This window comes from Diabrotica virgifera, chromosome 5, assembly GCF_917563875.1.
Source record: "Diabrotica virgifera virgifera chromosome 5, PGI_DIABVI_V3a".
Lineage (NCBI taxonomy): Eukaryota > Metazoa > Arthropoda > Insecta > Coleoptera > Chrysomelidae > Diabrotica > Diabrotica virgifera.
Genome location: NC_065447.1, coordinates 41,539,230 through 41,559,614, shown reverse-complemented (window position 1 = coordinate 41,559,614; position 20,385 = coordinate 41,539,230). Strand labels below are relative to the sequence as shown.

Here is a 20,385-nt window from a genome sequence, read left to right as displayed (position 1 = left end):
CGCCCGAGTAACCTATTTGCATCAATTTAATGCCGACAAAAAGACGACGTGCCTTAGCAGCGACGCTGGGCTACAGGGAGTCGGTTCTGATGGCGTATTCGTGTTCAGTGACTCTAAAAACCTCCAAGTAATCTGTATCAATCTAGTGCCGATAACCATCGAACCTCCAGATGACGTGCCTTGGCAGTGGTCCTGGTCACCAGGTGCTCCGGAGGTTGGTTCTGATGGCGTAGTCATGTTCAGCGACCCCAGAAACCTCCTAGTAACAAAATATTTTGACCCCTTAATATACCCCCTTAATATACTTATTTTGACATGTTTTTCCTGCCCCATCCTTTGTTATTAGCCTTTCCTTTGTCATCAATATCTTTCTGTTCTTACTTTACTTCTTTATAAATCTATCTGTATTTCTGTATTTTAAAAGTAATTTTCTATATACTTTATATACTGTTCTCTTTTTAAAACCCGACCGGTTCTCGTGGTTTTATATTTTCGTGATACTAGTATTCTGATTACTTGTGTGTAGAAACTACTGTCCTCAAAATGTATAACTAATAGGTTGATAAATTATTTTGTAAATTAAATAAAACTAGTGTGTATGCGTATTTATACATTTAATCACATATATGTACATAAAACAGATAAAACTGCTAACCAGTTGCATTTGCTTTAACGAATGCTGTAGTTAGACTTACTGTAGGCAAGGTGGTTGCAGGAACAGTGTTATTAACAGAACCACTGGGTCCATGGAAAAAATATAACATAAATCCTGCTGACAACATTAAATGAAAACCTATGATAAAGAACATCAGTAAAAACTTCCTCTGTGAAAATCGTAATGCTGGCATTAATGTTAGCAATAATACTGATCCAGATATGAATGTTCCAAACGCTAACAAGGTCCACTGCAATATGTTTATTTGAATTGACCATAACGCAGATACTGGAATGTATATGAATAAGGAATAACCATAAATACAGATTAACTCCAAAATGCCAGGTGATAATTCCTCATCTAGCCCTTCGACATCTTGGATATGAACACTCCATTTTAACAATCCCCACAATATCAAGGGAATTATTGTTACATACGAAAATATAGTGGTAGCGGAATAAGATACTAAATGGAAATCATATCTCCAATGATATTGGGAACTGGAACTTTGTAAATAGTTGGCTATATTTCCACCAATTGCAATGGTAAAAATAAGGGTAACTGATATCCAGAATGGACCATATAGATCCGGTTTGGTCCTTAAGTGATTCTTTAGACGATTATCCCATTTAGGAGTTATGGATGCCATTATCCTCTCCACAACATCTGACGTGTCTACATCAAAGTACTTTTGGTAATATTCTAAAGTCCAAAATGCTTTTTCTGTTGTGGGATCTAAAACAAAATGAAATATTTTACTGTTTTGTCTGATATAATTCACAATCGATATATGTATTCAATCCACTGCAATAGTGCTAATGTGTTTATACCATTAACACAAAAAATAAACAATAACAATTAGACTAGTTTCCAAATACATCGACCCATTAACACCTTGTCTGCGTTACAAGACACATATACCTTGTATTACACTAATTGTTAGCTGTATCGACTCTGTCATAACGCATGGTGGCACAGGTTCACTAAGGGTAGGGTTACCATACGTCCGGATTTGAAAGACATGTTCGGATTGGGGTACGGATATGAGAAATGTCCGGATTTTTTCTTTACTAAAAAAAAAAAAATGGAAAATACTAGGCCCAATGGTGGGAAATTTCATTCTGCGCAGCACCTTATGTCTAAAGTTATTTCCTGTTTAAATGATTAATAAAGAAATTGGATAACTATCCCCAAGAACACGATTATTAGTTAAAGTATGAGTAGTACACAGAGATTTTAATGTTGTTCTATTTTTAAAATTTTAAGTTTACTTGAGGCGCCAAATAGTGCAGTCACTGAAGGTGGATATGAGCTATTACCTCCGATTTCGTTAAAAATTTGCATGAAAATTGGTAAGTGGTTAGAGGATATCTTAAGGAAAAAAGGTGACATGGTGGCACCTTGCGCTTTTACCCTGGGGGTGGATGCCACCCATTCTCGGGGGTGAAAATTATTTTATTAAAAATATTCCCACAATTAAATAAGGGAACAACTTCTTAGCAAAATTTGTTATACGAGTATAAAGTTATTAAGATAAATCAAAACTTTTTGAGTTATTAAAGATCAAAAATTTTAATTTTTCGTAGCAAAAATGCATGTTTTTAACCGATTTTTCATAAATAACTCAAAAATTACAAGTTTTTACAAAAAAGTTATTAGGGAGCGTTCAAGTATTACGTAACGCGATTTTTGACGCCCCTCCCCCCTACGTAACGCACTGTAATGGGCGTTTAACTATTACGTAACGCAATTTTTAAAGATTTTTGCCCTCCCCCCAACCTGCGTTACGTAATACTTGAACGGTCCCTTATTACCAAAATTAAAGCTAATAAAAAATGAAATAAACTTCTTACTAAAAAAACCTTTTAATGTTAACTAAAAGTGAGTTATAGGTAATTGAAGGTATATTTTTTTCGGTGAGTACCCAAATCTAAGTATTCAAGCTTAAATTACGAGAAAATGCTGCATTTTATAACAAAAACTTATTAATCATTTGTGAAAGTACTTAGAAATATCTATCAAATGAGATTCCGAGCAAGTTGATAGCATTAAAATTTATGCTCCAAAAATTTTTCAAACTTATCTTTTAAAAATTTTTCCAAAAAATGTTATCGTTTTTTTAAATAACTCTGTTAATTTTTACGATATCAAGTTCACCTAAAAACGATTTGAAAAATTATTTCCAAAGGCTATTAAAACGCGTTAAACTTCTTTTCCCCCCTTGTATTAAACCACTTACTTTTTTTAAAAATCAAAAGTTAAATGGCCACGGTTACATGGTTCTCGCAGCAAAGTTTAAGCTTTAAATGTTTCTATCTGTTATTTTTCACCCTACAGAAATAGTAAAAAGGTAAACTATTTGTTATAAAGAAAACTAAAATTTGGTTATACAGTATGTCCCTGTAAGTTGTATCCATATGGAAAACATTTTTATTATTAACTTTACGATAAAAAGTTATTCTTCATAAAAAGCTCTGCATGGTCCAAAACCTACGATTTAACCATCAAATATCAATTTTTTTGAATATTATACGAGGTATGTCAAAAAGTTTGAATTTCACTCAAGAGTCTCTCTCTCTTGGACCATCACTCCTAGTGGAGTATTGGGCGCATCTGCGTTTCTTGGCCGATAGTGTAAGACGGCTGGTGGCCAAGAGTAAAGTAGCTTTATTTTTCACACAATATTGAAAATTGCTATTATGAAAAGTTGTTTAGAATTAAAAACTATATTCTAATATGCAATTACATCGTTCTAATTGAAAATTTTTTTTTTGAAAAATTATGGATAACTAGCATTATTTTCAGTTATTTCAATTCTGATAACTCTTTTATTATTAATTTTACGAAAAAAAGTGATTCTTAATAAAAAGTTCTGGATGGTCTAAAACCTAAAATACAACTATCTTATATCAAATTTTGTCAATTTTATACGAGGTATGTCAAAAAAGATAAATTTAGATCAAAAATAAAGTACCTTTATAGTTCAGAATATTTCAATTAAAAGGATGTAATTACATACTGAAACATAATTTTTAATTCTAAATAACTTTTCATATTAAAATTTTTCGATATTGTGAAAAATAAACGTATTTTACTCTTGAGCGAAATTCATATTTTTTGACATACCTCGTATAAAATTGATAAAATTTGACATAAGATGGTTGTATTTTAGGCTTTAGATCAGGCAGAACTTTTTATTAAGAATCACTTTTTTTCGTAAAATTAATAATAAAAGAGTTATCTAAATTGAAATAACATAACTGAAAATAATGTTAGTTATCCTAAATTTTTCAAAAAAAATTTTTTTAATTAGAACGGTGTAATTGCATATTAAATTAATATTTATTGACGGAAAACTCCATTTTACAATTACAATTAAAAGTCAAAATTAAACATTGAACACAAGTTAACTTACATTACTTACAATTAAACTAACATCAAAAAATTTTTTTAAAATCAAATTAAAATAATTCACGTGAAATAGTCCTTTTAAAAGCATTTAGTGTGACTCCCATAAAGTCTATATTTGGAAACTCATTTACACTAGAAACAATTCTGTTTAAAGGCATATTTTCTGCATGACGTGTATTGCACGATCTAGCGGATAGCAAGGGACATCTCAAATTCCTAGCTGGAACATAAAAATCTATTCGACCCAGAATGCTAGGTGCAACAATAATACCATTTAACACCTTAAATACGAAATTAAGGTCAAAGTATCGCCTGCGATCCTCTAGACGGTGCAAATGAAACATCTGCATGACCTGATTGGAATTCAATTGCATTCCTCTAGTACCTAATCTATACCGCAGATATCTAACGAATTTATTTTGAATCGATTCAATTCGATATTTGTGATTCTCATAACCTGGACTCCAAATCACTGAGCAATACTCTAGTAATGAACGAACATAACTCAAAAACAATCCCACAATTACAAACAAATTATCAAAATCATATGACATTCTGATGACTAACCCTAATGTCCGATTAGCACGCGCAATAATGGCATCATAATGGTCCACGAAACTTAGCTTACTATCCAGTAACACACCTAAATCCTTAATTACCTGAACCCTAGATAAATCCACATCTCCTATCTTGTATTTAAAATCACTGGTGGTCTTATTACGTGAAAAAATAATATATGAGCATTTCGAAGCATTCAATCTAAGATTATTTTCCTGGCACCACTGTACTAAAGAATACAAGTCTCTCTGCAAACCCTCACAATCAGATTCTGACCTAATGCATTTAAATATCTTTAAGTCGTCTGCAAATATCAGATATTCAGATTTAAAGTTCCTACCAATATCATTTACCAACAACAGAAAAAGCTTAGGACCCAAATGGGAACCCTGCGGAACCCCTGACACGGCTTCAAATCCATTAGAAACACATCCTGCTGATCTTACTTGCAATGTTCTTCCTTGCAAATACGAAGTAAACCAAGCTAATAAAGAACCAGTGATACCAAAGTTTCTCAGCTTTGTAATTAATACATTATGATCTAGTAGGTCAAAGGCCTTACTGAAATCGGTGTATATAGAGTGCACCTCGTAACCCTCATCCATTGCTGTACCTATACTATCAATATACAAAAAGAGGTTAGTGAGAGTAGAACGCCCGCCTACAAATCCATGTTGGTTGTCCGTAATAATGTTCCTAAAACAATTATCCAAACTTGGCAAAACCATTTTTTCAAATACTTTAGATAAGGCTGACTGAATACAAACTGGCCGATAATGTTTGATATCACTATGATCTCCTGCCTTGAAAATAGGACACACAAAGGAATGTTTCCATCTGTTCGGGAAAATTCCCGTCTGGAGAGATTTATTAAGAACATATACTAAAGGTTCACACAAGGACACTGCACTTTCTCTTAGGAACAAATTCGGTATCAAATTAGGGCCAGCCCCTTTATTGACAATTAAAGACAACGAACAGTAATGAACGAACATTCAGTAAATTGTCGAAAGTGACTTCGAGGTTACTAATTTCCACCTCCAGCTGTTGTGAGAAAATATCATTACTCTCCAGGTTATCCAGAGATTTACCATTAAAAGTGCTGTATACAGTACCAAAATGTTTCGCAAACAACTATGTTATTTTTTATTTGTCATTCTCACTTTCCTCACCTAGAAACATAGAGCCAGGGAGAGCACCATGTCCGTTGGTTTTATTTTTGATGAACTTCCAAAATTCACCAGCGTTCTCATTTGTTCTCACTTCCATCTTTGAAACGTAAGCATTGTAAGACTGCTCAGTGAGTGATGAGCATTCATCTCTCAAATTTTTAAATTCAATATAGTGGTGATCCTTATTTGTAGTTTTATATTTTTTATGCGCAATCTTTTTGGCAATGACTTTACTCTTAAGTTTAGATGAGAACCAAACAGGAAAATTCGATCTTTTTACAGATATCTTTGGTACAAAAAGTTCAATTGCGTTCCAAATAATGGAATAAAAAGCATCTAAAATGTCATTTACATCCTCTAAACAGTAAAACTCAATCCAATTGATCTGAAGCAAATAATTATTCAAGGCACCATAATCCGCCTTGTGAAAGTTATAATAAATATTAGTTTCCAAACTGATATATTGATTATCAAATAATAATAATGCTTCAAGTGAGGGATGATACCTGTCACACGTCATTAAAGCTTCCGCTTTTTTTTAGATTTAAATAAGTATCAGAGAAACACAGATCAAGAATTGAGTCATACTGGTTTTTAAAATAATTATATTGACCTAATCCAAAAAAATTGAACTCGCCACAAAACAAAATTTCAGTATCATTACCTATATTTTTAGAAGTCGTCTCACCGTCCCATATCAGATTTGGTAGATTATAATCCCCAAATAATAGTAGTATAGAATCTTTATACTTATTCATAATTAGTTTTGCAGTATCAATGTGATTGGAATAAACATCCAATCTAGATCTGGGCGGAATGTAGACACAGCCAAAAACATATTTAATGCAATTAATAGTAATTCCAGCAAAAACCTATTCTACATTTGAACTGGCAATTTCCACTAGACAAGAACTGATATCACTTCTAACCGCAATTAACACTCCACCTCCTCTTGATTTCTCGCTGGAAATATGATCACGGTCCCGACGGTATACGGTATATAAATCACAGAAAACTTCATTACTTTTAATTTCAGGACCAAGCCAACTCTCTGTTAGAAAAATAACGTCATATGCAGCTGAACAGGATGTCAAATATATGTCGTTTAGCTTCGTATGCAGACCACGCACATTTTGGTAGTAAAGTGATAGACTATTCATACTTATGTTCGCATTTGGGAGTTTTTTGGATTCTGGTGGTTTTGTTCTTTTACCTTTGAAATAACGGGTTACCATTCTTGTATCGTATTGTTGATTCACCATTTCTTCTACGCCTATCAAGTTCTTCATATAATTTCTTGAGATGATTTCGTTGCATTTGAGTAAGATCTGATTTAATCAACATGCAATCACCGTGGTATTATTTTGAAAAATTACCTTAAGTGGTCTATAGATTAGTATATTTTTAGATCGACTACTTCTATCTTCTAATTCCAGGAACATATCTTGCTCATATTTGATAATAGGTACACTTTGATTTCTTATCTCTTTAGTTCCATTTCCACACATGGTTTCAATTTTTTCTTGTAACCCTTTAAGTTTCTTTTCTAAAGTTTCAACTTTCGCCTCATTAGATTTTACAGACGCTTTAATTGTTTCTCTTGTTGCCTGCACTTCAGTCCTCTGATTTAACAATAGGTTAATTATGTGAACAATAACCACTAGTACATCTTTATTGGTAGTGGTACTTTTCTTTAATAAATTATTTATTTCATCCTTGATTGCAGTTTCACTCTCTACAGCATCCACAGTATTGCACAGTAGACTTGAAAAATCAGCATTGGGCACCTGTTTTCCATTGTCAGCACTTTCTTTTGATACCGAATTTTTCCGGCTATTTGAAGCAGAATTCAAAGATAATCTCTTCACCACCGTCTCTTTGCATACTTTACATTCCCAGTTATGCGATTTAGTTTTGCGAAAGTCAGCACAGATTTTTTCATATTCACTTTTAGTCAAACCCGTGCATTCCTTATGGACCCATGAGCAACAAGTGATACACTCAACGGAAATTTGCTTTGGTTTAACCTCCCGGTCACAATAAAAACAAATGCACTTGCCATCTTCTAATATAATGTCTTAATATCTTAATAATCAGTCACCTCAACTCATGGCCTAATTCTAATTATCTTCAAATAAATTGGTAATGACACAAAAAAAGCCAGATCAGTTTTTAGTCAGTTGTTATCAGTCTTCCTTAATTACTATCAATTTAATACTTGCTTAATATTTACAATATTGATGTCAAATCTTATTATATTTTTGAGCTCAACCTTTCATAAGAAAGTCCTGGAATTTTCCTTTTGATAGGTATAAGTTTCTCCTCTAAGTTTAATGTATTTCACAATAAAATCACATATTTTCTGGAGCCCATGTGCACATGTTTACAATCACAGTAATGATCAATATCAATATATCAATATTAGAATATAGTTTTTAATTCCAAAACAACTTTTCATAATAGCAATTTTCAATATTGTGAAAAATAAAGCTACTTTACTCTTGAGTGAAATTCAAACTTTTTGACATACCTCGTATAATATTCAAAAAATTTGATATTTAATGGTTAAATTTTAGGTTTTGGACCAAGCAGAGCTTTTCATGAAGAATCACTTTTTTTTCGTAAAATTAATAATAAAAAAGTTTTCCATATGGATACAACTTACAGGGACATACTGTATATAATTTTTTACGTATTTTGAGTATTTTTTGAGTTATTATCAAAAGAAAATGAAAATGGCGATAATTTTAAAAATTCTGATTTTTTTTAAATTATATCTTTTTTTCAAAAATATGCATTCTAAACCGGTGAAAATTGTCGAAATCATTACTTATGTTAATACAAAGAAATTCTTGTAAGGATTACTATAAATTTTAATTTTTGTGGAAATGGCGTATGTTTTATTTTTCACGTTTTCCTAAGAAATTCTCTTATTTTCATCCTAACTTGCTTAATTTTGATGCTATTAACTTCTTTTGGAGCTCATTTGATAGGTATTCTGAAGTACTTTGACAAGTGCTTAGCAGGCATATTTTATAAAATGCATCGTTTTCCCGTTATTTAAACTTAAATATTTAGATTTGAGTACTCGCCGAAAAATACATACATTCAATTACCCATAACTGAGTTAAAATTAGTGTTGTTCTTTAAGTGAAGAGTGTATTAAATTTTTAATTATCTTCAATTTTAGTAACAAAAACTTTTTTGAAAAAGCTCATAGTTTTTGAGTTATACGTGAAAAACAGCTTTAAACATGTATTTTTTTACGAAAAAATAAAATCTTTGATCTTTAATAACTCAAAAAGTATCGACTTATGTTAATAACTTTATATAACAAATTTTGCTCCACCCCCAGGGTAAAAGCGCAAGTTGGCATCATGTCACCTTTATTCCTTGAGGTATCCTCTAACTGCTCACCAATTTTCATGAAAATCGACGGAAGTTCAACGAAATCAGAGGTGAAACCTTCAGTGACTCTACTAAAAGATCCAGTTGAAATTTTGGTCTAGCAAAATTATACCTAATAATTACTTGTTGTTCTGAAGCTACTTCCTTGTGGCATTTTTATAATTAAGTATTTTCTATGGGAAATAAGCCACAATTTTACTAAAAAATGAATTTATTAACGTTTCGAAGCCCAAATCGGGTTTCGTTGTCAAAATACAAAATACTATTAAAATAAACAAAAATGTTGCTAAGTAAAAAAAAATTCTTCTAATAATTTATTTAATCTGACTCATTTATATTGGCAATTCAGACGTATATTATACATTTTAAAGTAGAAGACTTTAAAATGATATCGCCAATATTTATGAGTTGCGTTCCTGGGACGACTTTACTAAAAGATAGTTCATTCGATTACATGAAATCAATCCCAACTCAAGAATATCTGTCGCAAAAAAATCATAGCATGTGATCTGTCTTTAAAAAGACAACCAAATGCAACAATGACAGTAAAATTCTCACGTTAGAGATTCTATAGTAAATCATGAGGGAAAACCAGGAAAAAACCTCATGATACTATCCCGACATCGTAAGTATTTCGTCTTACATTTAATTTACTTCCAAAAAACTAATACCAAATTCTGACTTTAATATGTTTAAATTATAAATAATATTAATAATACATAGATATACAATAAGTAATACTAAAATATAAAATTTGTACTAACTCGATATGTTATTGACTTATTAATCGTGGTATTTTCTTTCTATTGACTTCCTCTTTCATATGGGTAACCACATGGATATGAGACTTAAGTGTATAGAAAACCAACACACACCAACAGATATCTCAATTACAAATCAAATCACAACATCAACGTTAAAAAGGGAATCATTAAATCCTTATATGATTAGCCAAAATTACTTGTTCTAACGAAAATTCATTTTTAGAAGAAAAACAATTGTTAACATCTGTTTTATTAAAAAATGATTATCCTTTATCGTTTATAAATAAGGAATTGACAAGATTGGATCGAATGGAACAGAACAACTTAGAACAGGATCCTACAACATTCACAAGAAATAATACGAGAAAAATAACAATACCATATAATATAAAAGGACTATCCGAGAAACTTAAAACAATAGGAAATAAATTCAACATTTCAACAACATTCAAAACAACAAACACATTGAGATCTATTCTATCTAAAACTAAACCTAACAATGAACAAGAAAGAACAAAGAATTGCATTTATAAAATACCTTATGAATGCGAACAATTTTATTTGGGTAAAACATCAAGACCATTAAACGTTAGAATAAGTCAACACGCATGGGATAATGAACACAGAGTTCAATGGAGAGATTCAAGTATAGTCCTGAAAGAATCAGATAGTAAAAAGAGAACAATTAAAGAAGTGCCTCTAATTATGCTAAATGAAACCAATGTGTCGCAAATTCCTCGGTAGAATGCAGTAGGATGTGGTTACCCATACTGAAAGAGGAACTCAATAGAAAGAAAATACCATGATTAATAAGTCAATAACATATCGAGTTAGTACAAATTTTATATTTTAGTATTACTTATTGTATATCTATATATTATTAATATTATTTATAATTTAAACATATTAAAGTCAGAATTTGGTATTAGTTTTTTGAAAGTAAATTACATGTAAGACCAAATACTTACGATGTCGGGATAGTATCACGAGGTTTTTTCCTGGTTTTCCCTCGTGATATACTATGGAATCTCTAACGCGAAAATTTTACTGTCATCGTTGCATTTGGTTGTCTTTTTAAAGACAGATCACATGCTATGATTTTTTTGCGACGGATATTCTTGAGTTGGGATTGATTTCATGTAATCGAATGAACTATCTTTTAGTAAAGTTGTCCCAGGAACACAACTCATAAATATTGGCGATATCATTTTAAAGTCTTCTACTTTAAAATGTATAATATACGTCTGAATTGCCAATATAAATGAGTCAGATTAAATAAATTATTAGAAGAATTTTTTTTTACTTAGCAACAACATTTTTGTTTATTTTAATAGTATTTTGTATTTTGACAAGGAAACCTGATTTGGGCTTCGAAACGTTAATAAATTTATTTTTTAGTAAAATTGTGGCTTATTTCCCATAGAAAATACTTAATTATAATAATTATTTACTGTAATTATTTAAGAATTTGCTTTTTTCGTTTCTGGTACCGAAACCTAGCATTGCATTTAAATGGCCAGTAGCGAAAGGATGTAACTCGTGTTGAGTGCATTTTCGAATTGTCCCCCTGTGGGGCGTGGGCCCCACGTTGGGAAACACTGCCCTAGACAGAACACATAACCAACCTGTCAATTCTGGAAGAGCTGTATATTATAATGTAAAGTTTATTAAAAAAGTAAATCAAGCATACCTAAATTACATTAGTGACATAACCAGAGGAACAGGGACTATGGAACTTTTGGTAGTAGAAGGCATAAGACTAAAAGGAAGATCTGCAACATAATAGACAGACCAAATGAAGGGTTCACTGGGAAAAACCCTACATGAAGCTGTTTATCTGAAACAAGTTCATAGCCAATGGAGACAACAAGGTAACAACATTTAGACTGTCACTATTCATGGGAGTCTTGAAGCAGAATTCAAAATATAGTACTTAGATCTACTTACTTGTTCCATCAGTGACTGGAGCATCTCCTGGCCCAGGGGGATTGTGACTTGGGCTTATATTTCCATCTACATAATTTACATTGATCTGAGCCTCTGAAATTGGTATGGTTCTGTTGTCTTCACCGGAGATGTGAACACTAGGAAAATCTTGGAATGACAATAATTCGTCTGTTGGTACTTCTTGAAGATTTGTCATTGTGTTTGTTTTCTATTATACGCACATATTATTATAGCTATATTACTTTATGTTGTAGTTTTTGTAATTGACTGTAGCTGGTTAAAACATTTATCGATTTTTTAAACGTAAACAAGAACACGACAGCACTTACTATTTTTGACGTTCGACGTTCTCAAGCACAGACCATACATACTTATAGACGTTTCACGGCCATGTTAATCTTTCGGATCGAATTAACGCCATCTCTTGATTGGAATGGGAACTAAATTGACTAATTTTAGTTACGTGGGAATTTCAAATTATAAGTTTTGGGGGATTTTTGATGAAATTTCGCAGGAAATTAAAACAACAGAAGGACAATTCAATGTTTTATTCAATATTTTCCTGAAAACCTCAAATATTCCAATTTGTTTTCAAAATGCTAAACACTACTCCCAAGTGTCACGTGAAAGCACTGATGTGTAATATTGAGTTGAATGAAAATTTTTGAAAGAATCTTGTAGGATGATTGTTTAGATAAATATTACCTTATAATCTTTTACAAACTTCCAAAAATATATAGGCCCGAAATGTTGATGACACACTTGTCTATTAAAATAAACTGTTTTGATTATATTGTTTTTTTAAATGTGGAGAAACACAACACGGGATGATCAATGTAAACTAAAAATTCTACTCATTAAAACGGACAGGAAGTTAATACAATTGATTATTGATTAAAATTGTGATTAAATCTAATTAAAAACGTAACACCACTATAATAAAATAATTAAGCCACAAACTGTGAAATTAAAAGTAAATAACAAATTAATTTAATTTTCAACTGTCAGTTGTTAAATATGACAAGAGAATTGACTGACAGCGACATCTCTTGATTGGAATGGTAACTAATTTGCTGTCTTGACCTTGACAATTTACGTAAAACGTCTATGAGTATGTATGGTTTGTGTTCTCAAGATTGTAAAGTGACAGCTGACTGCTGACCTGACATTTGTCAAATTTGAATTTATGCGCGTATATTAGGTGCGTTCGCGGGAGCCTGTCGAGGACTAGTCGGCGACAAATTAGCAGCAAAACGCATGCGCACTTTAAAATTATATAATTAATATCGTTAATAGATAAATATACAAGGTATATTTTAATATTATAATTTAATAATTAATTATTAATATTAATTAAAAGTAAATATACCTTGTTTATGTATCTATTAACGATATTATTTATATTAAATGAGGTTAGAAATTGTCGGCGACAATTTGTCAACTGTACCCGCGAACGCACCTATTATATTGCATCATTCATAGGTGCAAAGAAACTGCAAAGCTAGGATTCGCGATGTTAACGACGACCTCTCGTGGATATCGACTAAACTAGTTTTTGACGTGTAGTAAATTTCAAATGCAGCGCGCTGAGCGCACATGCATTTGAAATAAGTAGGTAATATTCATTATTTATTTTTATATGTTTTAAATTAATTATTGAGCAATATAAAATGATTAACATGGAATCTTCACATTTCAATAAAAATTGGCGTCGATTTTGTAGTCGGCTCGTCTGGCCTAGGCCGTAGGCAGTAGCCTACGCGAGACAATTACGGCGCTGTAAATGAAGCTCAGCGATGAAGATGCAGCTATATTTACAGCTCAGTCTGGCCATCCACTACACTCGGTGAGTACACTCACCGTGGGACCTATTTTGTCGAGCTTCATTCAGAGCCGTAGCGGTACATTTTTTCAATATGATGCAAGTCCGAGGTAAACTACAGACGCGAGGCTAGAATGAGTTCCCACTAGGTTTGTATACTATTTTACTCACAATCGGTTAGTAGTTTATGGATTTCTAATACTCACAATCTACCAATAATAATTTCGTTTCAAATATCTGTATCCATTTTCATTATGTGAAAAGATGAATTATTTTAAGTAATTTTAACCTGTGAGATCGTTCTATAGGTAACAAAACAAGTTTGTTGAATCTGACATTTAGGCGATACACGACGCCATTAATTGTATTACATATTATAATCAAATTGTGTTTATTTTACAAAAATGTCTGATAGTGAATTTGAGTGTACGCCACCAGAACTTCGGGTAGCTGCAGAGAGAGCTACTGAAGGAATAATTCCTGAAAAAGCAGGGAGATGTATGAAAACACCTATGAACTATACAGTAAATGGTGCGTGGCTAAAGGTGTGCTAATGTAACTATTAATATTTATAATTCCAAATAGTTTTCTTTTTGTTATTGTTGTTGCATGTTGTTTCTTAATTAAATAAATGTTGAGTGGGTTCTATTCTTTCTAAACCATCTTTTAATAAAAAATGACATTGACATTTGCAGGTAGAAAAGTGACAGATGCTAGCCGGGAAAGTACTTTCCCGGTTAGCTGGGAAAGTAAAGTAAGTAATAAGTCGCTTCCTGATTACTTCAAAGGTTAGAAATCCATAAATTACTAAGCGATTGTGAGTAAATATAATTTAACTTTTATTTTTATTAAAATGCAACTGCACAAAATGAACACACTGTTATTTTGAAAACAAAACATAATTTAAATTAAATGAAATTCGTATTAACATTAAATAACATTTACAAAAATTACAATTTTACCTTTCTGACTTTAATTTTGACAAATTCGTCAATCAGATTGGTGTAGTCTAAAGTAGCAGCCAGTAGTGTTGCCGAAAATCGGTCTTGGTCTTGCAGTCTTGGTCTTGTTCTTGCGTTTTAGCAAGACCAAGACCAAGACCGCCTTATTTTAGCAAGACCAAGACCAAGACTAACCGTGCAAGACTTGAGCAAGAACAAGACTAAGCCTGCGAGACTCTTGCGTCTTGCAGTTAGGACTGAGTGTCGTTTTATGGACTATATTAGTTCGGGAATATAGGTCTGGGTCCCGCGTATGAAAAAAAGTTGATTAATAGCATGCTGAGAATTTGTTAATAGCTTAAGGCTGTCTAGTCGGACAAACTTTGATGTATGGGAACACTGGAACAAGGAAAGTTTTAATTGTGGAACAAGTTAAAAATATGGAACGTCAGACCACGAAAACGTTACATGTATTTTGTCCGACAGAACTTCCAATTGATTTGTTACCCTTTCATTAAACGCTCATGCAAAAATCAGACTGCTATTTATCACCTGTCATAATTCCTGTCATTTGACATGTTCTACGTGTTCCACTCATTAAAATGCCCATTTGGTGATAAATAGTAGTCTGATTTTTGCATGAGAATTTAATGAAAGGGTAACAAATCAATTGGAAGTTCTGTCTTACAAAATACATGTGACGTTTTCGTGGTCTGACGTTCCAAATTTTTAATCTGTTCCGCAATTAAAACTTCCCCTGTTCCAGTGTTCCCATATATCAAAGTTTGTCCGACTAGACACCCTTAAGCTATTAACAAATTTTCGGCTTGCTATTAATCAACTTTTTTTTCATACGCGGGATCCAGACCTAATATGCTTAGAGACAATGAGACGCAAAAAAATATGTAACAAAAATTTGGAAAATTGGATTTATGCGCATTATGAACAATACGATAAACATATATGTATAGCGAATTAAATATCCATATAAGAACACTCAGAGGTTTATTATTACAATGTAAAAATAAAATATTTATTTTCATTCTTTCCTAATATCAGACAACGCCTTCGCTCCGAAAGTAATTGTACTAGATTTTGAGAATACCTTTCATACAATAATCTTCTTGTGTTGTGTGACGCATCGCCGACAGTATAATAATATCGAATTTCGCATTGAAACTTTTAAAGATATAATGTCCCCTTTGTTGATAAAAATATAATACGAATAGCATATCCACTGTTACGTTACCGACACCCAGTCAATTGTTTTTCCCTTATCAGTTAGTGGGAATAATACCATATCGTAAAGACTAAACGTCCTACTTATAAACTTTTTGCAGAGTGTGCAATTAGATATTAGATCAATAGGCCAAACAAAATTTTTTGCTGAAAAAGCACTAGATAAGATAATGCCCGGCTACCCTGTATAGTCCATTCACTCACGGTAAAATGTTACAAAAACTTGAAATTTTAAAGAAGCGCTTGGATTTTGGATTGACATGTTTGCGTACACATAGCTAACACGCCAAAAAAGAGATACTGGCCGATGCATGTGTGATTTTGCCCTGGGGATGAGTTTCACTTTTCACCCCTTCTTGGGGGATTAAAAAACAAAGGTTCAAAATAAGTTAAGTTTGAATAAACTGACTAATTCTAAGCAACTTTTGTTCTATTTTATTCATCTACAAATAAACCAAGTCAATACTTATCGAGTTATTTGCGACTGAATATGTTCATTTTTCAACAAAAAAAACACACGTTTTTCGACGGTTCTTGCGCAAATTACTCAAAAAGTAAGTATTTTATCGAAAAAAATATTCTAAGCAAAAATATATCTTATAAAAAATTGAAATGAAATGATGCATTTAATGGAGGGGAACCTAAGCGGGGATTTTTGCAGTTACTGGAGCGCGTCAGATTATCATATGGGGAGAAAGCTTGTACCCTGTAAATGTACCTCTACCATACCTATATTGGCTTTTAATACAGGGGAATTTGTTAAGCAAGGCCCGAAAAAATATATATCCTTAGAAAAACTCGAAATCGTCAGATTAAGATAAGGTAAGTTTAGTATGTACATGCAAAACAGTGTATATTTAAAAAAACTGACGATTTGAGCGGGGCGTAAGGAAATGGGTGAGTCACAAAGTTTCACAAAAAAGCGAACATTTCACGAAATCATCGAGAAATTAAAAAGTACGTTCAATATTTTTGAAAAATCTATCGAAGGACACCAACTACAAAATGCAAAATTTTATTAAGAAACAGACTGACTCCCGTGGGACATAGTAGATAGCTCAGTTAGTTAGACGATAGACTATAGGCAGGGATAGTTTAGATCGTGGGTTCAAACCCACCCAATGTGAGTTGTTTAGACATTTATTAATTTGGTTGGTTCTTACTATGTCTATGTTAAGTCAAGCTGAAAATGTACCTAATACGTTTACGTTGTTCTAAGATCTAAAGTAATATTTAATAAATAGCAATATGCTAGTGGGTAACTGCGAGACTTGCAAGACTCTTGCTGCAAGACCAAGACCAAGACTGGGAGTGCAATACCAAGACCAAGACCAAGACCAGGTGTATTGGTGCAAGACCAAGACCAAGACTTTCCAAGTCTCGTCTTGGTCTTGCATTTGGGCAACACTAGCAGCCAGTGAGGACTCTATTGAAATGAGTGCTATTTTTTGTCTTATGGAGCTTCGTAAACAGTTTTTAATAAATTTTAATTTTGAAAAACTTCTTTCCCCACTCACTACCTAGACAGGGAGTGTTAATAAAATTCTTAGCGATACAACTAGTATAGAAATAGTTCAAAACTTCTAAAGGTTTCATAGACTATGTTATCATTTGGGATATATCACACAATTCTTCTAGAAGATCATTTGCCTGTATATCCGATTCTTTTTCTATTGAAAGTGTTGAATGAAGATTTATACAATATTTTTTTTAGTGTTTTATCATTTATTTCCCCCTATTTAAAAATATCATCAAAAATTTATTTATTTACGAATTTCTAGAATCGAAAATCGAACAGTCAAAGAATTTTTGACAATGTCTAAAATATAGACGAAAAAAATTATTTTAAATTTATTTCTTCTGTTAAGAGCTCATCCATAGATTTTTCGTCATCAAATTGACGTTTTTTCGCTGGAAATTCGGAGCTTAGGTATATCAAGATTTTCTGCAATTTCATTAGCAGTAATTTTCGTTTGGTCATAACCAGATTGTCTGTAACTTTTAATTTTTTTATTGTTTCTGACAACCTTTTTGCACAATCTGACAAATTTATAGTTACATGTTGCAACATCTTCGAGACTGAGACCGAATTTATATGAAATAAAATATCATGTTAAAGAACTACACCGCATATAAATTTATAATTTTTAATATTTTTTGCTAATCCTCATGCTTTGACTTTAGTTTCTGCATCTTTGTTGACATTTCACAAAATTGAGATCTTAAAGGTTTTGCATCTATTCGACTATTGCATCTATTCGGTAATGCATCTATTCAACTTGACCATCTACTGGTATCGCTTAACGGTCTTAAAGTTAGTTGTGAAGCATGTTTTTCTGAGCTTCCCAACGCTTTGTAAAATCAAAAAAAAAATGTACAGCTCTTGTATAATACAAAAAAAAAGGTTATTGTTTCTGTAGAAGAAGACGATTTCACTTTTAAAACTAAGTTTACAGAGTGGCATGCGCCACTTTTAGTCTAAGGTCAGACAAGCGATAATTTACGGCGCCGTAAGAGCAGTAAAATAAAGCGTGAAAATGCGTCCCACGACGAGTAGTGGATGGCCAGACGAGCTGTAAAATATCGCGCAGCAACATAGCAACACAGGATAGGACCTATTTTTCGCGCTTCATTTACTGCTACTGCTCTTACGGCGACGTAAATTATCGCCTGTCTGGCCTTAGCCTTAAACTCGAGTGACACACACCATCGGATATTTTCCAAATATTTTATTTTGCACACCCTTTCTTATTCCTATGATTATTTTGACGTATTTTCATTTTACTGATTATGCCGCCCCCTTCTGATGCCACCTGATGCGACTGCCTCACCGCATCATAGCACCGCACGGCCCTGGCTTCATTTACAGCGTTGTAATTGGCTCTCGTATGCTCCTAGAATTAGGGAGTATGGGTTGAAGGAATAAAATTCAGACTTACTAACAATCTGTTTTATTGAGTTAAAACGGACTTGAACATATAAATTTATTTTCTATGGCGTTTACTGGCATATAATTTTATGTCTTCGATTCATAGACTGATAATATGTAATGCATCACTCGACACATCTAGAACAAAATATTGATTAAGTAAAATTTTGTATGTAAGAACAATATTTTTTATAAGCTGCCACGAAATTTTCATATTGTTTGAATGCAAGACTAGAAGATAGTGAAACAAGAAAAACAAACGACTCAACAAATACTCACCCAAATTGAAGAATTTAGGGAAACTAGGAGAGGAAGATCAAAGAAGATGTGTGGAGACGCTTAGGCAGAACATTTAAAAGGGATGTTTTAAGAAGAAAGATAAAGTTTGGCTCTACAATCCAAAGATGAGGAAGGCTTGTTCTACCATGATACTATAAATAACAAGATAGAATATTCCCGTGGCGCAAATACGTCCGAGTTCGCGCATCGCATAACGTAACTGGAGACCGGAATTGAAATTCTTGTTGTTAGCTTATAGTACAGGCTGTATCGTCGCCCCCGTTAGGTAACATATTCCGATTCGATTTTGTTGCACAAACTCACTTAAAAAGAGTTCCTTATAACAAATACACAGAGTGCTAGGATGTGCCGGGGTCGGAAAATTGTTTAAACAATTTTCATAAACTAATTCATAATAGTTATTTATGAAACAGTTCGTGAAGTATGCTTTTTGCGAACGCACGCGATGTTTAGAGCACGAGCGACAGCGGAACGAGTGCTATACATCGCGTAAGTTCGCAAAAAGTACTTCACGCACAGTTTTATACAATATTTTATCTACGATAAACAAATAAAAAAACTGTAACTCTTCGTCACTGGAATTCATTTCCATTCTACAATTTTTAGAACTTTGACATTTAAAAATTCTAACTTCTTTCAAACCACAAAACTGTCAAAACATGTCATCACCATGACAACGCGAAAGTTAAGGATATTTGATTATATGAAAGTGCCAAAAAACAGTGGGAAAAAGTAAATCCCATTTAAAATACATTGTTACTTCACGCATACTTTAAATCCTTCACGCACTGCTATCTATAATGACAGTTTTCACAAACTAAAAACATACATAATATGAGATAGAGTAGATAAAATCAATTTTTTCACTTCGTATAATTTTTTTAGGATCTTTGGATCATTATGAGCCAAAAAGGTCTCTTGTAATTTTTCTCTAAAATTGACTGTTGTTGAGTTATGCTCCATTTACAATTTGAAAAAACGCGAAAATGGCCATTTTCAAGGCTTAATAACTCGGTTAAAAAATTATTATTATTATGAAAGTCAAGATGCGACTGAATCAAAGTTGAAAGCCCCCCCTACAGGATCCTGAAGAAATTTTGTCATTATTTTATTACTGAGCTGTTATTTTTAATTGTTAACCATGAGCGCTAAGTGAGGCGGCCGTCAATGTGAGTGCAAGTGAGATACACCATTAGACGGCCGGAATGGTGCATCTCTTTCGCACTCACTATTGACGGC

General features: G+C 32.6%; 1 protein-coding gene across 1 annotated transcript; it reads right to left on the bottom strand.

Moving 5' to 3' along the window:
* Nucleotides 1-597: 597 nt before the first annotated feature.
* Nucleotides 598-12,275, bottom strand: LOC126885707 (protein YIPF1). The gene is made up of 2 exons (XM_050652429.1): nt 11,916-12,275; nt 598-1,390 (listed from the first exon to the last, which is right to left on the bottom strand). The coding sequence occupies exons 1-2, from the start codon at nt 12,109-12,111 to the stop codon at nt 651-653; spliced, it is 936 nt and encodes a 311-aa protein (XP_050508386.1). The 5' UTR covers nt 12,112-12,275; the 3' UTR covers nt 598-650.
* Between the last annotated feature and the right edge of the window lie 8,110 nt (nt 12,276-20,385).

Excerpts from the sequence above, each read along its gene's own strand:
- LOC126885707 (XM_050652429.1), bottom strand. The coding sequence starts at position 12,111 with ATGACAAATCTTCAAGAAGTACCAACAGACGAATTATTGTCATTCCAA. Across the intron at positions 1,391-11,915 it reads TCCAGTCACTGATGGAACAA|ATCCCACAACAGAAAAAGCA; the intron begins GTAAGTAGATCT and ends ATTTTGTTTTAG.